Genomic DNA, 20912 nt, shown 5'->3' with positions numbered 1-20912 from the left:
GAGGGAAGTTCATAGATTCCATATTCACAGAGTCTTTAATTGTAAGGACTCAGACATTGAAAGAGAAAGGGATAAAGGGATATCCTATTGTGGTTTTGTTTATTTATTTAAAAAATTATGCTCTTTTTTGCTAATGATATGCAACTTAACAGATGTACAGAACACTTTAAAGACTGTTTTGCTGTTTTTTCATTAAGACTATGCCAAAAGAGTGTAGAGAATAAAATCAGCTCTGACAAAAGTCCACTGCCAGGTTGGTTTGATAGGCAGAACCTCATTAGTAGACTCTACTTGATATAAGAGATGTCTCCTGGAAGTGTTCAGTTATTGCTTTCTCTGATCACAACTACAAAGCCTCAATGCTTTTCATAGGAGACTTCACTAGATGATCTTCTACTCTTTCATTTATTTCCCACGGACTTTGGTTGAAAAGATCCAGAAGGCTTATTGATTTGAGTGTTTCATGCCTTTTCCATGTGTGGTTTGGGATAATCGAACAGGTCAATACTTGGAACTGCTTGTTTCATGTTACAGAAGATGTGTCTTGACTATATCCTTGTGCAACTGCAGTGCTTGACAAGAGGAGGCAGAAAGAAACTATTACAGTTGATTTTTTTTTTTTCTTCTTCACTTAACTATATTTTCCCTTGCATAAGGTGCTTCAGAGGTAGGAAAGGCTGTGTAGGTACCTTCTGAAACTCTAGAAACAAAGTTCACTCCATGTGTAGTTCTGGCAGTACTGTTTCACCCTTGTTCCCCATTTACTGCTCTGACTGATGCCAGGAAAGAGGAAGCCTTTCTTTGTTGTTACCAACTCGCCTCCCCCACATGATTACAAAGGAAATGAAACAATAGTTTTAGAATCAGTGAAAGCTTTCTTTGTATTGAAAAAAAAAAATTAGTGAAGTCAGTGCATATACTCTCAATTCTGTCCCACATTTTCTTTTTACCTTCATGTTTACTTGTCAACTTAATTGTTGTTTGAGCAAGCTCTTTTTAATGTTCTTACTTTATTAACTTCAGCCCTCAATGGTACCCAGTAGTTACTGCTTTCTATAAATATCTTAATTTTTAATTTTTAAGAAAAAAATAGTTCAGACTTTTTCTGCACTGATGTTATCCCTCACTTTGTAAAACAAGAAAGAGGTCAGACCAAATTTTTCTAAATATTTATTTACAAAATTGTTTACATAAAATGCATAGTTTTCAGAAAGGTTGAAGAGCATTTCTTTAGATAGTAATGAATTATAAATCATAATTTAGTATGTCTGTCGAAACATTGCTTAATTTTTTTTCAGTGTAAAAAGTTGTGTATGTTCTCAAGAGAAATTAGTAGAAAGAAATAAATTTTGTGTTAAGAAGGAATGGAAATTGCCAGAGGATAGTAATGTGTAGGCTGGTACTGCTTTTAATACTTCATCTCTGTGTTGTAAGAAATGGATTCTGCTTGTTATGGAAAGTAGTTAAAAACTCCACATTCTTGTCCTGAAGGCAACAATAGATTATTTCATGTGTATACATTGGGAGATTTGAATGTCCCATACTTAATATTTTTCTTTATCTAACATCTGGGTAAAATTTAAGTTTAAAAATGCCTACTTGTTTCCCAAGTGCAGGTTGTTTAAAATAATTAAAATGTTATATATGACTGTGCAGATTATTCATATAATTGGCATTAGCTATGTGTGCCCTTTCCTCTATACCTGATGCATTAGTGTCTCCAAACAAGCTCTCTCTGTCTTTGAGAAAGTATGTAAGTAGTAACAACGTTATTTTAGGAGACTTTGAGAGTCAATTCTTGAGGAGTTTGAGACATAACTGGAGGCTTGATAGTTGCTGTTAAATTGTAAACTGATGAGTTCTAAAAATCTGTAAAGTTGTTCTTTCCTTTTAATAGTTAATATGATTTGATTCTTCTTTATGTGATCCCCTCCTCAACAAAGCAGGAGTCATGGACTGTTGTTTTTTTGTATGGTGTTTTAACATGTGCAACCTCTTAGGCACACCTTCAATAAATATCTAAATCTTTCTGGTGAGAAAGATAATGGATTGGAACATAAAAAAACCCCAGATAAACACAGGTTAACTAGTTTGAACTTTATAGCTGTTCTGCCAGGAAACGGTGTAGAATAAAAAAGCTGCATTAATTCCAAGGCAAATTTCAATTTCAGGATACACCTAAATCTGGTACAAGCTGCAGTTCTCGGTGTTCAAGCTCCAGGCAGGATTCTGAGAGTGCGAGGCCGGAGTCAGAAACAGAAGATGTGCTGTGGGAGGACCTGTTACACTGTGCCGAGTGTCACTCCTCCTGTACCAGTGAGACAGATGTGGAAAGCCCTCAAGTGAATCCATGTGTGAAGAAAGAATACAGAGATGACCCCTTTCATCAGGTTGGTATCTGCCAATTTTGATTTTTTTACACTACACATGAGTACAGAATTTTCTATTTTATCACATGTCACAGGAGGCCTGGGAGAAAGAACTCTGTAACAGAAAGTAACAAAGCCAAAGTGATTTGATAGAATTAAAACTATAGTTTTATATGTATAGGGCAAGTACTGATTGACTGACATTTCCTCTGATGAATGGTTCTGTTTGGTTGGGTTTTTTTTTTCTAGTTTGGGGTTTTGTTCTGTTTCTGAGTTTTTTCTTTGTTTTTCTGTTTGCTTTTTGTTGCTTTGGTTTTGGATGAGGTCTTCTCCCCTACACCTTTTTTTTTTCTCTAGTGGAATTACTTTTGTGTAAGCACTTATCAGACATCTTTCTTTGCTTATGTGTAAATGTATATATAGAAAAATCAAGCAGAAAGATGACATACACAGTATCTAATATTATATATATGAATATATATGATGTCACATATCATATATGCCTAATTCTATTTACTTATAATTTTTTTTGCCTGAAATCTAATAATTTTATTTCCCATCTTTAATGGTATTCTGTAGCAGCATATGGACAGTCATTTCTGAAAATTTTGTGGTTTTTTGGGCAGCACAATTGTTACCTGTCTTAGGCTAATGTTGAACAGAATGCATTATTAATACTTGATAATTAACAATCAATCAAGGTTTAGTCTTCATTTGATGAAAACTGTTCATTTGTGCCATTCAGTACCAGTTTTATTTGTAGTACATGTCTTATCTTTAATTACATTGCTAATGTAAACCATTTAAAGAGATGGAGAGATTGTGAAATATTCTTCTGGGTTAACAAGTCATATGTATGAGTAGTGCATCATCAGAACTAATGAATGTCATGCAAGGGATGATGTTAATGCTACTGAGGAAAAGAATTTCAAAAGATAGGTTCTTCACTCACAGCCGGAATTAAAAATGATGTATTTGTTGATTATAGAAAGTTGGGCCCCTCAAAGCTGAACCTTCTCCCCACCCCACCTACAACAGAAAAAATCCTGCAAATCCAAAAGAGATATCAGTTTGGATTTCATGCAGTCTTTGCTTTTTTGATTTACTTTTAGTTCTTCTTGCTTGCATTGCACAAAACACTAAAGTGTGAGCCTTGCAGTAGTGAATTGAACTGCAGTATGTATATTGACTCAGGTTTTCTGCAGTTGAGGGTTTTTCTGTTTGATTGCAGATTTTGAATTTTTGAGTTTCAGCTCCTGGTGTTGATACTCCCTCTAGAGGAAGACCCTGGGAATCTGTGGCTAAGAAAGTCCTGCAAAAAATGTTTGCATTTTTAAATAATATAAATAACTTTTTTTCATCCAATGGAAAAAAAGGAGATAATTAAGCACTTAGCAAAATACAAAGTTTTCAGATAAATACTGATAAAGCAAGCAATGAAATTAAATAAAATAAAAGGTTTACTTTTAATCAGTGATAAGTTAAAATTAAAAAATATTATCATACACTTTTCCCAACCAGCATCACCACTTTCAGTAGTGCCAGGTGACTAAAGTTGAGAGCAATTTTAATCACCTGAATGGGAGAGGAGTGAGACAGAGATGAGGAGAGTCCAGAAATGGCCTCAGCAGAACTTGTCACCTCCTCACTTTTCATATCCTTCAGTTTTCACTTGGCTCTGTGGTTAGAGAAAAAGGTCCTTCAGCTCTAAGTGCATTCAGTAGATTGGCCTGGGATTGCTTGGCTCTTGGAGCAGCATGTATTGATTAGACACCTACCTCTCTGAGACCTCTGAGCCTTGCCAAATATAGGGGGGTCTTTATCCCTAACAAGGATTGTAAAGTACACAGACATCAACAGGAGCAAATAAAAAAAAAAGTGATTTCCTTGGACTCAACCTGAGAAGAATACTTTTCAGAACGTTAGGGGAAAAATAATAATTTAAAAGTCCATTAAACATGGCAGAATTAAGGATGACTTATAAGTAGATCTTTGTTTTCATATTTCTCTCTTCTTTGATATGTTTGAATGAAAAAAAAATGCCAAAAATATCCTTAATCACAGTAACTCATCCATTTCATTACGCACAGTAATAGAAAATGGAGTTTGGAGAAGGAGAGACCCCTGTACTCCCAGCTGTTTCTTGGAAAAGAAGTAGATGATTTTGAGGGATAATGTTAATATACAGTAGAAATAAATCTGTACAGCAATATTTGTCAGACTAAAGCATGTTTTTTTGTCAGTGTGTTGCTGACAAAGGCATATTGACATGACAATAGATTTTTCACTCTGATATTCCTTATCTTTCCCAGAGTCATTTACCTTGGATCCACACTTTGAATCCAGGACTAGAAAAAATAAGTGCAATTGTATGGGAGGGTAATGACTGCAAGAAAGCAGATATGTCTGTGCTTGAAATCAGTGGTATGATAATGAACAGAGTGAGTATTCATTTTACTTTGTGCAAATATTGTCTTTAGAGGTCTAAGCGCTACCAAAAATAAGCTTGTTTTATGGTTAGTGTTTTATCTTTCTTTGTAGTTGTTTTGGTTTGGGTGGTTGTGGGTTTTTTCATTTGTTTGTTTGGGATTTTGTTTAAAGTTTCTGTTATTCACATTATTGTTCTATGGCTTACATCACTGATTTACTGGTTAAAGAATTACCAAATCTTGAGTGTTGGGATAATAAAATGTGTTTGCCTTGTTAGGTACTTGCAAAGACAGCCAGCCTCTCTTATTGTTACAAAGCAATGCTGTGAATATTTGTATTCATCTCCCTGATTCCAATGAACAAATAGTGTATTGGGTTAGAGATATACAGGTCTGAGTATTTGGATGCTGAAGTTAGGACTGGAAAAGAAAGCTTTCCTCTCTAAGAAGCAAACATCTAAGAGGATTAGTGGGATATCTCACTAGTCCTCCCTCTCTTTCCTAGAACTCCTTTTCAGGAAATAGTTGGAAAAGCTTTAAATTGATGTCATGCTCTTATTCAATATAGACAGTGTATTGTAGGATTAAACATAAATTCCTTGCAGAGTTTAACTCTGCCTAGTTCTGACAAGTTGATACTTACCATCTCCAAGTTGTTAAAAAACAACATATTCACATTCTGAGTTCTGATCTCTACCTGACTCAGGAGCAACGTACAGGATCTAAGCAGCATGGCCTGACTGGTGCACTTTGCTATTTCAGTGTTCAGTGAATTTTCAGTACAGGAACATGCACCAGATTTTATTTACAATGTTATGTTGTTTCATTTTTAAATTCTTTGTCTTACTTGGTTCCTGTGCAGTAAGTGCTCTTTGAGGACTTCTCTTTTTTAATAGTAGAGTATGAAGATGCTTGGTTTAAGTTTTCATATAACTGATGAGGTTATAAAGTGTTCTTTGTGATAAGACAGAAACATTAATATTTTATTTATTGAATTAGTGCTAAATTCACTCCAAACTTAAAAATATACCTTGTTTTCTTTTTTTTTTTTTTTTAGGTGAACAGCTATATACCAGGAATTGGTTATCAGATTTTTGGAAACGTCATCTCTTTAATCTTGGGGTTAATGCCCTTTGTCTTTCGACTTTCCCAAGCTAAAGACTTAGAACAACTAGCTACACATTCTGCCACTGAACTTTGCATGACTGCATTTGGATCAGATGGAGACATTCTGGTTCTCTCAATGGTTATTATAAGTTTCGTGGTCCGTGTGTCTCTAGTGTGGATTTTCTTTTTCTTGCTATGTGTAGCAGAGAGGACGTATAAACAGGTATGAACAGCAAACCAAGAGGCTTCATCTGAAGCAAAACAAAGTTTGATGTTGGCATTTTTTGACTTTTTGGATATTTTAAACTTGTTTTCTTCAGCACCCTGTGATTCATAGATCAGTGATGACAAATACTTCAGTGGGCTTAACCGTTTAGGTGATTCAGTTGCAATGGACTGAAGTCTCTGTAGCTAAATATATTTTTTCCTGGAGAGCATTTCTGAGGCAAAACTGGCTGAATGCATTAACCCAATGCTTTGTCATGTTCCACTTTGTTTCAGGCTTCCACAAGCAGAAGGAGCTTCAGTAAAAGAACTCTATAAATTTGCCGTTTGTTCTACCAGTGTGTTTCATTCAAAGAATGAAATTCTTTGAGATAATTCATAGAATCATAGAATGGCTTGGGTTGGAAGGGACCTTAAAGACCATCTTGTTCCAAGCCCCCTGCCATGGGCAGGGACACCTTCCACTAGACCAGGTTACTCAAAACCCTATCCAGTCTGGCTGAGAACACTTCCAGGAGTGGGGCATCCAAAATGGTTCCAATCCAGACCCTGTCCAAGAGCCCTGACTGCCTTTTTTTTAGGTTATTTCTGTGGCTGGAGATCATGAGAGCTACTGTCTGAACTAGTTAACCTGTTCTTCTATTGCTTGTTACTGCAATTTAAACTTTTAAGAGAGCAACATTACTAGCAGCAGAATATAGATGCTTATTGGTCTGCAAAAGAAAATTTTTTATATTTGCTGTTCTTAGACTGTAGTCAAAATATGTGATGTAATACAGTAGAATAGAATTAACCTGCTTCTAATAGCTATAATTTCTGTTGAAAGTAACTCCTATGATACAGGTGCTCTGTAATATAAATGACTGCCAGGTTTGAGGGTTTTTTTCTAAAATATTAAAAGCTTAGCAGCTCTGTTGTCTAAAATTTGAAGAAAGGAACTCCAAGTGTAGCTAAATTTTTTTTATCATTAGAATATGGAGACTTTTAAAATGTTTAGTGTATTTCCTCTTTGTAATGAAACACTGCACTTATTTCTGCTTTATATTAACATATTTTAATTTACACTGGTACACTGTACATTACTTTGTCATATTATGTGAAGCCTTTTCTCTGTTGATTTTTTTTAATACCCCTGAAAATCAATTAACAGTTAATTTTTTTTTCTTCTCTGCAGAGGCTACTCTTTGCCAAACTTTTTGGTCATCTAACATCTGCCAGAAGGGCAAGAAAATCAGAGGTTCCTCACTTCCGCTTGAAGAAAGTACAGAATATAAAAATGTGGCTTTCTCTCAGGTCCTATCTAAAGGTAAAATAATTTATATTTTTGCTTTATTAAAAGTTTAATACATTGAATACATTTTAAAATTTTTAAAACAGTATGTTTTAAGAGATGTTTATATAATACATAAACATATATATTTTATATATATAAATGTTTTAAATAAAACAACATACTTTAATATAAAATATCACCTATGCTGCTGACGGAAGATTGGTATTCTGGTCTGAGTATATATCTCCTATGCACTTACTATTGGTGCATGTGTCCCATATATGTTTGATTTTAGTGACCCTGGACCAGCAGTGTCTGCAGATTGTGAGAAAGTAAATGCCTGGTTTTCACCTTGGAATAAAGTCTGAATGTGTTACTAATGCTAGCAGAAAATCTCTTGCCTGAGTATGTTGGGTAAAAAGTGACCCACTTGTGGTATAATACTGACAATATCTTATTGTAAGGGCCTCACCAGATAGTGTCGTTATCACATTTTATTGTGTTATTAATCTTTATTCATCTGTAAAACAAGAGCATTTGTGTATTTATTTGTGCTGTGAGTGTATGTGCGCCAGGTGAAGCTACAAATTATGCCCATGTGTTATCTGTAAGACATTTTGATCCCTGAAATCTGCTGTCAGTAGCTTTTAGAAGTAGGAAAAGGTCTATGAAAACATTAAGAAGTGGAGTGTGGAGACTGGAGAGTGTGGAAAGTAGGAACTATAAGCAAGCAAAATTTTTAATATAAAGCAAAATCTTAAATTTGAAAGGTGCATCATTTTAAGAGGAGTTGAAGTGAATAATTTACATCACCCTGTTGAGTTATGGAAGTATATGTTAGGGACATTGTAAAAAACAGATATCCTTCAAACTTCACATTTGAGAGACATATCTTTTTCTTTGTAGTCTGTAGTGTGGTGCTGGTTGGGGTGAAAGGAGGATAGCATCACTTGGGTAATAGAAAGTAGTTTTCATGCATATGGTAGCACTGTTGATGGACGAATGTCTTGCCTTCTTTCCTCACAACCACATCTACATATTCCACCTTTTCTTATGACACCAGGAACATTTGTATAATAGTGTGGCTAACAAAAAAGCAGTCAGTGGTCAGAGGCAGGAGCATAGGGAACAGACCCAACTGAGACATAACCAGTGAAGAACAGTAATTTTGACCTCCATCTGTTGCTTTACTTGGCTCACGGGGCAGCTCTGTAATGCCTGTGCCAGCACAGTGCAAGGAATGGAGACAAGCAGCTGAGGAGCAGGGCTGTGTTCTTACAGTGGTACTGCTGGCACAAACTGACAGAGCATTTGTCCAAAATACACCTGCATATTAAACTGTCTGTATATGTGTCCACCTCTGAAGATGTGAGCAGGGGCATAGACATATCTCAAGTCTTGTGCAGGCCAAACACTCCGGCTCGCTACAGAAGCACTGTGTGCGTCCCTGCAGTAGTAATTTGCACTTCAATTTTTTTCAGTAGTTAAACTTCCTATCTCTTTCTCCAAGTTCCAAGGTTGTACCTTGCATATATACACTTCCCATTCTTCTCACTTTTATACAGTGACATGTCTGGAGAATAAAGTTGAGAAGTAAATGTATGTGTTAACTTGTGCAGGTGTCAGTGCAGCACTGGATGTCTAATTCTTTAACTGGAAACAAAAAAAAAAAGGAAGAAAAGCTCAGTGGGTAAAACCAACTCTTTTGTGTCAAAAAGAAGCAACTGATAAAAAATACCAACCACGTGAAGTCATATCTTGATATCCTGTTGTGATCTAGTGTCCAGAAACCTTTTGTTAGCACTGATTTGATACTTGCAATTGAAGCCCAGTACTGTGTCAAATTTATGTCAGGGAATGCTGCCTAAATAAAAGTTACCACATGTCATGAAGGAGCTGACTGAAAAAGTGGTGAATAATTTCCTTTCTCACAGTTATCTTTCAATGCTTGCATCTGAATTCATCTCATGTGCCTTCAGGGGTATTCAAATGTATTGATATTATTGAGATCTAGCGTGTTGCATACCACTTAGATTGCCACATTGTGAGCCATGATGAAACAAAAGTTTGAGATGTGATTCTAATTAGTTATGCTATGTATCAGTGCTAATTGGATAGGTTTTCATTCACATATTTGCATATCCCTTATTTTCAGCGTCGAGGTCCTCAGCGTTCTGTGGATGTAATAGTTTCGTCTGCCTTCCTACTGACTATCTCAGTTGTGTTTATCTGCTGTGCACAGGTGAGGAAAATTTACTTGTATAGACAGAGCCATGACTTTTAAAACAATTTTCAGTGCTTTTTGCATAGTGATTTCTAGCAAGCTAGAAACCAGTGAAAAAACAGTAATAGCTGTTACAGCTTTTCAGAAGATTGAGCTCCATCTTCTATTGTTCATTTCATTTACTTAATTATTTTTCTGTAATAGCTAAAGACACTTATTTGTAACATAATTCCTAAAATGACCTTGACAAATTAAGAGGCTGTGCAATCACCAATGGTGTGGAGTTTAGCAAGGGCAAGTGGTGGATTCTGCACCTGGAACAGTGTTATTCTTGGGGTTGTCCTGTGCAGGACCAGGCATTAGGCTTAATGGTCCTTGGGGGTCCTTGCCAACTCAGTATATTCTATGATTCACTATTATTTTTTTAAATCTGACCTCTTTCATTTTTCATTGTGGTTTCTGGAACACTTTTCCCCCCCCTAACATTTTACATCAAAACACACTTTTGCAAAGACAGTTGAGACTGACCTTGATGATTTTTTTGAGAAACAATCTTGTTGGCTATATTTGCCTGCCCTCTAGTGGAATATCTTTTAGTAAGCAAATCTATGCTTAAAGAAGATTTCTACTGCTTAGGATTTTTTTGGAGCTTTTGTTTCAAAATACAGGGGAGTTTCTGAACAGCTTGTGGTCATATTTTCTTTACAGTTTCTTCCCTACTTTATTGTGTTTGCTTGGTAGCTAAGTATAAGTATTTTATTAAGAATGTAATTTATCAATAACTCTCATAAAATATAGTGCATTTGAGGGTATATTTTGGTTTTTTGGTTTTTGTTTTTTTTTCTTTGCAACTTTGAACATGAGTTTAAAATTGGTTTAGAGTGTATTTTTTTTCTGTTGCTTTATGGACATGAAAAAAAAGTCTTAAGTTCTGATTAAGCCTTTCAGAACATATGTTGTCTCAAACCTTGTATCTTTGAATCATAATTTTAAATTGACACTGTATCAAGACTGTTACATGCCTAAAATCCTGATGTCTATTTATTACTGGGAAATGTTTCTCAGAGGACCATGAGATACCTATTTTCTTTTGTTGTAATGTAACTATTACTTTGAATTAAATTTTGATTTTTTTTTTCCACTCTTGTTTTCAGCTGCTTCATATGCATGAGATCTTCCTTGATTGTCACTACAACTGGGAACTCGTAATTTGGTGCATTTCACTAACTCTTTTTCTCTTAAGATTTGTCACTCTTGGATCTGAAACCAGTAAAAAGTACAGCAATACCTCAATATTACTTACAGAGCAGGTGAGAATTTGTCTAGACCTATATATTTTTATATTTATATTTTTTATATCTAAACAAGTCCTTCATCTGGTAGGTGTCAGACATTTAGACGTATTAAAATAGTTTGGATTAGCGAGTTAATTATGGTGTGATGAAACAACCCTTTACAACCTGAAGCTCAGTTTCTGAGATAAGTGTGTGACTTTGTTCAAAAGTTGTAAGGAATATTGAGATGGCTATATCCCAATTTCTGTTTAAGTGAGTGGGCTTAGAGGTACCAGTATGAGTCATTTGATGTAATTTAAGGTCTAACAGAATACAAATATAAAAAACGGTTTTTAAATAGGAAAAAGAAATTTGAAATCTTAAAGCATTGGACAGGAAAGTAAAAGATCTGAAAACAAAGTTATCCTCTATGAAGTGAGTCACTGTTTCCAGTCCAGTAACTCTTGACTGCTAGGTTTCATGGATTATGTATAGTCTCAACTCCTTGGAAACATTGTCTTTCAGTCATCTGTCAAGCTTGGCTTTTGGTCGGTGTGTGTTTCTTCTCAGGAATGTTCTGCTCAGTGTTTGTACTGCAAAATTCTCTCTCTTCTTTGCCTGGTATTGCCGATAGCTTTCTGAGCTAAGCATGTTCAATTAGTGTTAGGTAAGAAGAACCTTCTTGGAGAAGTTTCACACTGGTACAAAACAGTATTCAGGGCAAGATAAAGAGGCAGTTCAAGAAACCTTCACAGGTTTTCTACAGAAAATGTGTTGAAGTTGGAATATTAAATCTTCAAACTGTATGTCCCGAAGTCAGGATGTGAAGCCTATGACAGATGGTATAAATGACTGTGTGAGTGTTTTGCTCAATGAGAATTCATTCTGTCTTTGCCTGAGGTGATGAGGCTGGACACTGAGAAGCCACACTGCCTGTCTACTGTGTCCTCAGTGTGCTATTTTGCACCAGTCTGAAACTTCTCAGAGTTCCCGAGCCTGAAGAGCTTTGCATTGTACTTTTGATCCTCTGAGTAGAAATGGCCTAATGTTCCAGTGAAGTTTATGTCTGCTGTTTCTGGAACGAAGGTGGAGGGAAGTGTTTGTGATAAGGAATGGAAAAAAAATGTGGAGAACAAGGGAAGAGAGAGACTGTCAACCCTTTATTTTGCTTTCATAGCTTTCTATACTATGCTCTTCATGGGAGTCAGTGTTTGAACATTTTAATCTAGCATGGACATTGAAAGAAGCATTTTCTGTATGTCCTCAGAACTTTAAAAAAAAAAAAAGTAAAAGGAAGTGCTATGTCATCAGACACTTATCTTTGTGTTGAATCCAGCTTATCTTGTTATAAGTATTTTTCCTTAGAAGTGCCCGAGAGCCTTATGAAAAGAAAACCAAAATAGAATTCACAATTGTTTCTCAGAAAATGAAAAGTACACTCTTCATCCCAGATAGAACTCATTTTGGACTGTTTCACTTGCAAGCTGGATACTACTCTTTACAGTGTTCTTGACACGGAGTCATGAAAGTCTGACATTTTGGCTTTTCATGAGAGGTCAAGCCCAAACAATTGACTGACACTCACTTTTATCTAAAAAAGCACATCTGATCTGGTGTCCTTGAAAATCACACACTAGAGTTACTAGGATTACTGAGAAGAGAATGAAGCTGTAAAACAAACAAACAAACAGAAAAGTACAATAACAAAAAGAAAAAAAAAAGACAAAGAAGCCTCAACTCCCAGATTCAATTTAAATGCATCATAGATAAGATGAAATTGCAAAGTTCTAGGCACTTCTGTGTGCTTTAAATTCAACCTATGAATTTAATAATTAAGAGTCATGATGGGAAACTAAAAGATCAATTGATTTACATAAAGTCATTTCTTGACTGTATGATGTGTGTCTGTAATTTTTCGTGTCCTTCTGAAAGTGTTTTTAATTGATCTTTTAAATTTGTTGAGCAAAAAACAATGCATGGTCTGATCAAAGTTGTTATCTTGCAGTGTTGAGTCTCAAAATTGATGTGGTAAATGTCTGTGCATATACACGTTTAAACTCCTCTCCTGATTCAAAGGCCCAGTTCTATTTAATATATTTATTGATGATCTGGATGAGTGGATTGAGTGTACCATTAGCAAATTTGCAGATGACACCAAGTTGGGGGGAGTGTTGATCTGTTGGAAGGCAGGAGGGCTCTTCAGTGGGACCTGGGCAAGCTGGAGAGTTGGGCTGATTCCAGTGGGATGAGGTTCAACAAGGTCAAGTGCTGGGTCCTGCACTTTGGCCACAACAACCCCTGCAGCGCTACAGGCTGGGCACAGAGTGGCTGGAGAGCAGCCAGGTGGAAAGGGACCTGGGGGTGCTGATAGACAGGAGGCTGAACATGAGCCAGCAGTGTGCCCAGGTGGCCAAGAAGGCCAATGGCATCCTGGCCTGCATCAGGAACAGTGTGGCCAGCAGGAGCAGGGAAGTGATCCTTCCCCTGTACTCAGCACTGGTGAGGCCACACCTGGAGTGCTGTGTTCAGCTCTGGGCCCCTCTGTTCAGGAAAGATATTGAGGTGCTGGAGCAGGTCCAGAGAAGAGCAACCAGGCTGGTGAAGGGACTTGAGCACAAGTCCTGTGAGGAGAGGCTGAGGGAGCTGGGGTTGTTTAGCCAGGAGAGGAGAAGGTTCAGGGGTGACCTCATCACTCTCTACAACTCCCTGAGAGGAGGTTGTAGCCAGGTGGAGAGTCAGTCTCTCGTCCCAGGCAACTATAAGTAGGACAAGAGGGCACGATCTTAAGCTGTGCCAGGGGAGGTTTAGGTTGAATATTAGGAAAATATATTTTACAGAGAGGGTAATCAGACATTGGAATGGGTTGCCCAAGGAGGTGGTGGATTCACCATCCCTGGAGGGTTTTAAGATGAGACTGGATGTGGCACTGAGTGCCATGGTCTAGTAACCATGGTGGTAGTGGATCAAGGGTTGGACTTAATGATCTTGGAGGTCTTTTCCAACCCAGTTGATTCTATGATTCTATGAACTGTTAAAAGAGATTTGAACCTTCCTAGGGTTTTCAGGTCTGCTAATTAGAGCCTTTATTTTTAGTTTAGTCCTGTTTATAAATCTTGAGTTGTTGAAATCAGTAGTTTTTTATTTAAAGGCTGAATATCTTTGCCTCTCAAAGCATAATTTGACTTTAAAATGAAATTGATAGTTCAGGAGCGTAATATATCTTGGAATATATTAGGCTTTTTTTTTTATTATTTTCATAATCTGTAAGAATCTTACAGTGGCCTTTTAGGGAGAACTGATCATATTCAGTTACTTTATTTAGATGTCTGTGGCCCTTATTTCAATAACCACCTTACAAAAGGTGGTTAAATATATCATAGCATCGTATAGCATCACTTCCTTTCTGCAGCTTTGCTTCTGTAGCTTGCTAAATGTCATCTGAAGAACTATTTCAGCACATTGCTAAATTTTTCATTTTTTATTTTGTTGAAGGTTGTCATCCTAAAATAAGAAGTTAGTGGCTTTTCAAGATTTTTTTTCTTTTGATTTGCTTTTGTATGCAACAGAAAAGAAAAAACTAGCCTTTGTCTGGTGTAGAATATCAAACATATGTTGTTTGAGAAAGAAAGATGATTTTTCAAAATTGCTAGAAGGTTGAAAGAGAGCAAATTTATACTCTTAACTTTCTCAGTAACAGTGACCTGAAAAAGTCTGCATCACAAAAATATTGAAATGTTCAATATACTGTTCTTCTATAGCAATGAAGAGTTTAATAATTTTTTCAAATATTTCAATGCACTGGAAAGATTGATTTTCTTCACTCAAGGTGCTCACAAAGTACTAAATTATACTAAAATCTTTTAAAAGAAATTACACTTTAGGAGAATTGTGTTTTAGCATTTTAGTCTATTCAATAACTTCTGGGGATTTTAGGCCTTGTAAGGTCTGCCTGCTAGTATAAAAACCTCGGAATGAATTGACAAACCTCAGGCAATTGTTGAAGAAGAAATTATGCAAACCTTACATTCATGGTGGTTTTTCTTGCCTAATTTTTGGGTTGGACTAAACTTTGAAGTTGTTACTATAATAGTGTCAAGTGTATTTTGTTATATCATAAAACATTGTATTTTCCTGTGGTGCTGAGCCAGTACTTGTTCTTAAATATTAAAAAGGAACCAAAAAATTTGCCTGCTTGCAGAAATGTCATTGCAGTTCTGGCATTTTTGTCTGCTAAGTAATCACTTCATTGTAATATTAAATATTTCCAAATTCTTTAAATTCTGAATAAGGGTTGATACTTTTATTTTTTTTTTTAATCAGATAAACTTGTACTTGAAAATGGAGAAAAAGCCTAATAAGAAGGAGGAACTGACACTAGTGAACAATGTTTTAAAACTTGCTACTAAGTTATTGAAGGTAAGATTAAAATAGTATTCCTATGTTATATGTAGCAGGCAGAATAGATTGGTTAAAGAACCACTTGTGTTGCTTTTGCAGGCAGTACAGTCTGCTTTGATTTAAATATGCTCTTTATCTCTTTCACAGTGATGCTACTTGTTCATACACTGTTGTGTTGCTATTGTTGTGGATTGCACATTATTATTACATAGAGTAAATTTTACTCTTTAACAGCATATGAGCAGTGTGAGAGGAGGTACTTCAGGGTAAACAGGATGAGGAACCCTTGGATGGTGTTGCAATTTTGTTGTCTGTTTTGAGTGTTGATACAGTGGTGATTTGAGGCCTTGTGGCCTCATTCTATCACCTGTTGAATAACTCTGATCACTTAACCCATTGATTCCTGTGTGCCAAGGAGCAGTGCTTAAAACGAAGCTTAAGCTTGGTTTTTAACCTAGCCAGCTCTCACTTTCCATGAGAGGACTGGTGGTGTCCAAAAGGGCTCTAAGCTGACAAGGCAACAGCTTGATAGTTATGCCACAGCATTAAGGAGAGCTGGTTAATCAGTTACTGACTATGTCTCCTGATACAAGTATAAGGGACTGCAAAGCTTTTAGGACCTGGTTTTGGAGCAAACAGAAGGAAGTATTCTCTGTGCATCAGGTAGCAGACTTGTGCAACTGCTGGTCGAAGGACACTGTTTGCAGAAAATTATCTGGTTTCAAGGAGAGACTGGACAAGTAGACTAGACAAAGCACAACAGGTTCAGGGAATCATGTCATGAGCTGAAACGTTTGTGTGCCGTGAGGAGGCGAGTAGGGTGAGAAGCGGCTGCAGTTGGTGGCAGGATGCAGATCTTGGTCAACCAACCCTTGGTCTGATTCCCTCCATCTTTCATACTTTTCTCAGTGTTTCAAAAAAGTGTTCATGTTTTACTCTTGCCAGAAGTGTATCAACTGACATGGCCTTTTCAACAGGGGTCTTGGCTTTTGTGGCACAAATCCCAGACCCAGACCATCACAGTTACCGTGAGAACGTGCCCAAAAGTGGTATTTTCATGCCAACTGCTATGAGCTTTAAATAAACTCCTGGTAGTTACTGAACAGCACAATTATGATTTCATGCCCAGTAGCTAAATGGAATCATGAGTTTTAATTTGGTTTTGGATGTTTTTGATCTTTAAGCTTTCATTAAAGACTAGATTATATTGAATATTCTTACTGTTTTCTTACTCACAAAATTGTTAAGATGAATCCAAAATCTAAAAACTTTTTCTTAAAGAATTTCTCTGCTCTCCTTCTCAGATTCATGTCTTTTATATCTTTTGTATTTGCAACAGTTTTATACCACATTACATCTAAATGAAAAGGTTGTTCATTCTTATTTCACCTCTTTTGAAAGAAGAGCCAGAGCTTTGAAATTCTTCTTTATTAAAAAAGGATTTATAAGGCCTTGTTCAAGGCCCAGGATGTAATGCAGTAGAGGGATAAGGATGAATTTAAAGCTAGAAAATATAAAGGACCAAAGCAGTGGATAGTTGTTGTACTTTATATAATCCACTCTTATACCTTGAAAGTTTTTTCCTTCCTTTATTTGACATATTTCTAGGCCAGAAAAGTTTGGGTAACTATATTCACACACCAGTAATTGAAAATTGATGAAATAGCCTCTTTGTTCAAGTTTTGTTGCAGATTAATTTGGGCTAATTTTTTATTCCAATAGAAAAAAAGTAAAATATTGGCAGTATTAGTATGTTTTTCCTTTATCATCCTTTCTGGTTATGCTGATCAGCAATTAGTCTCAAAATTAGTGGAAAATATAGGAAATTGCAATAGGAAAGATATTGTTAATTTTTCATAGTAGCGAGGTAGCCTTCTGTCATTATGGAAAATCTTTTCTAACTTTTTGTGGTTCTGCTGTCTGTCACTCTTTCAACACTGAAGGTGATTTCTGGAAAATTATAAGGAATTCTAAAATGATGGCACCTAACTCTCCATTTTCTTGGCTCCATGTGCATATTGATAGATGCTACGGATGAGTAGCCCCCAATTTTTTGAAGGTTTATGTAGACACCATCAGTCAGCAGTCAGCTAACATGATGGATATTTTCCGGCACACTGTTTTTTATACCCCGAATAATATAGAATGTTTTACTCCACTGGGACCTGAAAACTTCCTTAACTGTCTAATATTGCTACATATATATGTGAAAAAGACACCTCTTCGTGTAATTTTTGCTTTTTCATGATTCTGTTGTTTTGCGTTATTAGGAACTGGACAGTCCCTTTAGGTTATATGGCCTTACAATGAATCCACTGCTTTATAACATCACCCAAGTTGTCATCCTGTCAGCAGTTTCTGGTGTTATCAGTGACTTGCTTGGATTTAATCTAAAGGTAAGTGCTTGAGAAACATCCTTTTTTCCCCCTGTGGCGTTCAGAATATTGTGATACAATATCAGGATCATACATTGTAGTCTAGTTAATTCTTAGCTGTATTAACTAGGATATTTATTGTTTGGAAATGGTTATTAAATTAAAGCTGTATCAGAAGAATAATAATGTATTTGTCAGAGCAGCCCTTTTAACATTTTTTTGTTTTGTTTTCATGGCTTTGTAACTTCATTTAGGACACAGGAATTCTTAGACACAAATATGGAGATATTTGTACACATGAATGCAAGACCTTCTTTAACTTTTCTTCGTATCCCAGATTGGATTTCTCTCTTTACTTCCTCAGCACTGACTCTGTGGCTTTTTAAGGGATGCAGAAAGATACAGGCTATCCTTGCACTGCAGTAAAGTATTACACAGTATTACCGTGACCAGTCCTACACAGTGTTATTTTGTCCTGGCTCAAGGACTGTCTCGTTAGGTCCTTCTCTCTGGCCCCATCTGAACTACAAACTATGGAAACTATTTGAAGATTCAGGTTATAAGGCATGTTAGTTTCCACAAGCTTTTAGTTGTCACAGAGCCCTTGATTTGCCATTGAGTTTGCTTATATCTGCCTTTTTTATTTTTTTTCTCTATTAGAAGTAAATGAATGTAAAATGTATTTTGTGTATCCTACAATATGCAGCAAATGAAATAAGAGGGAAAAAAATTGTGGTGCTATTGCAATTCTGGTAAACAGAAAAGTGAGATGAGAAGTAACCTTGATGTACTGCTCTAATTTTTGCAGCTCTGGAAGATCAAATCTTGACAGTATAGAAAGAAGATGAAATAACACAGTGTTATAGAAAAGCTCATTGATGGACAAAACTGCCTCAAAGCAGCCACTGAATCTGTATTTCAGATGCTACAGCCTCTTCAAGGATGTCATTTGGAAAACTGAAGTGTTTACATCTGTCTTGTGCAATCTTTATATTTATTTCATCTTCTCCCTGGTTTATGTTCATTTTAGTTGACATTTATATTTTATTTTCAAACTTGTTTTGTTTTGGAAAAGGTCAGATTTGGGAAGGGTCAAAAACTGTGTGTCTGAGAACTTGAAATCCTGAAAATAGATTACACTAAATTACTCTGTTATTACAGCTGAAGCCAATGCTGGACATTTTTAGTTACAGTAACACTATATGGAAGTCATTTGATTTTTGATAGTGTGGTAAAATTGCTTAGAATATTTCATTTGTACCAGTCATTTATGAGGACAACGTAACATCAATAGATGTTTGGTTGCAATAGAAAAATGAGACATATACAAAACATGAAGTTCTGACAATACAGTATGATAGGTAGCAGAAATATTTTATATTACTATTAGAAACAAGTGGGAATTTCTATTACTATTAGAAACAAGTGGGAATTTCTAATATTTTGAGTAATTCCAGGATCTAAACTCATGTAGGCTGCAGTTTAAATATCCTGGGATATTAATAAGGTATTATTTAACAAGTCAACAAGTGTTCTTTAAAAACACTTTTATTAGAGCAATAATTGTAAATGGTTACCATGCTGTATGATATTTTGATAAAAATTAAATATTGTATTTATTTGAAATACTGAGCTGTTCTGTGCAGCTCTGCTGTGCATGTGCACTTTTTATTGTTACTTTTAATGAGAAACTTTATACGTATAAATGTATATTAATTGGAATATATTATGGTGAACTATGGAGCAGTATGTATTATATGTTGAAGTTGAGTATTTAAACAAGAATTATTTACTGGTGAAAGGAATGCTATGAATGACTTAGCAAAAGATAGATAGATGCTCTCCTCCTGTACACTATAGTATATGCCATTCTTACCACATTGAAGTTTAAGAAGAGTTAAACGCAGAGAACAAGTTCCTCTGGTGAGCAGCAGAGCTCGTGAAGCCTGGTATTGGGCGAATTTGTGTCTTCAAATAACCTCCCATTCCTCCCCAGCAGGTGTCATTCCCTAGTGCTTTCCACTGGCGTTTCACAGCCGTGGGTGTCACACCTCTCCCTCTGCCTTCTGTTCCTGCCTCCCACATGGACCAGTCATGTAGACTCCTGGTTCTTCGGTGTGACAAAAATACGTGTTCATCCCTGTAGAATTAAGTTACTTGGAACAAACTTTACTTCTACAAATTAACTTTGAACAAACTTTCCTTCTACGAATTCTCTTGGGAGGATTAGTATCACCAGGTGCGAGTATTCTTAAATTTTGTGTTTTTAAAATAGTGGCTTCATGTTGAAAAATTATAAGTAATTTTGTGACAAGAATCTGAACGTTGAACTATGTTTGCTAATCTTCAGAATCTTGAAAGATTTGAAGTAATGAGTCTTAAACTTATGTGGTATAAAAATATTTTTATATATAAAGCAACATAAACAAGCATTTTGTATTTTATTTGCCTCTGTACTAATGTTTAATAATGACCAAAGTGCATTCTGGATTTTGGAAGAATGTATTACTGGAGCTTTAAGAACATACTATATATAGTTTCTCATGTGAAAACTTCAGCTGTATCTGATCTGTTTCTCCTTTCTCTGTTGTTTGATGTTGGGATTGTTTTTAAAAATTAAGTACATTTTATACACAGTTTTTTCCAAATTATGGTACAGACCTACACAGAACTTAATTTTGCACAAAATGTATTTTAAAAAAATGACAAAAAAACACAACAGCAGGAGTTCTATGGGTGATCAAAGCTAAGGCTGTTTCTTTTCACAGCCTGTCATTATTACAAAACCATTCTTTACTCTAGAGTGGAATTATTTTTAGAAATGTGAAATAGTGAATATCTGGCTTTCATTACTTTTAAAAAAAAAAGGAGGGAGAAAAAACACTGCAGTTTTGGTTGAAGGTGAAATTAGTTTAACCATGTATACCTCAGCAACTAGCACTGTGCTGGATTGTTGCACTAACAAATGGCGGCTTGGGGAAAGTAAAAGATTTTTGAAATGAAATTAAAAATAATAAAAACATTTATTTGCTACCCTTAGATATATTCGTTATGTTAAAAAACGAGAGAGGTTTATTCTCCATCCCTCAATGTGGAAAGTCCAGTATAAGAATAGAGGCAAGTAGAAATATGGCAGATCTTGCGTGTTAACTGTTATTTTTTGCCACGTGTTTTGTAACTGAAAGTGTGATCAGGCTTGGAATAAAGCTTTCTATGGTTGATGGTAAAAAAGAAAAGA

At 35.8% G+C, this 20912-nt stretch overlaps 1 protein-coding gene across 2 annotated transcripts in view; it reads left to right on the top strand.

Annotated features, from left to right (window-relative positions):
• LOC126644255 (protein PHTF2) overlaps positions 1-20708 on the top strand; it is a 126519-nt gene extending 105811 nt beyond the window's left edge. For both annotated transcript variants that reach the window (XM_050323348.1, XM_050323347.1), the window contains 9 exons: positions 2172-2390; positions 4682-4810; positions 5856-6128; positions 7305-7436; positions 9559-9645; positions 10782-10937; positions 15222-15317; positions 17570-17695; positions 18483-20708. In XM_050323348.1, the coding sequence (XP_050179305.1) occupies positions 2172-2390; positions 4682-4810; positions 5856-6128; positions 7305-7436; positions 9559-9645; positions 10782-10937; positions 15222-15317; positions 17570-17695; positions 18483-18503 (1239 nt within the window). In that variant the 3' untranslated portion in view covers positions 18504-20708. The remainder of the gene's footprint in view (positions 1-2171; positions 2391-4681; positions 4811-5855; positions 6129-7304; positions 7437-9558; positions 9646-10781; positions 10938-15221; positions 15318-17569; positions 17696-18482) is intronic.
• Positions 20709-20912: the final 204 nt, after the last annotated feature.

This window comes from Myiozetetes cayanensis, unplaced genomic scaffold (genome assembly GCF_022539395.1).
Source record: "Myiozetetes cayanensis isolate MyiCay16 unplaced genomic scaffold, myiCay2020 scf3, whole genome shotgun sequence".
NCBI lineage: Eukaryota > Metazoa > Chordata > Aves > Passeriformes > Tyrannidae > Myiozetetes > Myiozetetes cayanensis.
This window is presented reverse-complemented; position numbering and strand designations above follow the sequence as displayed.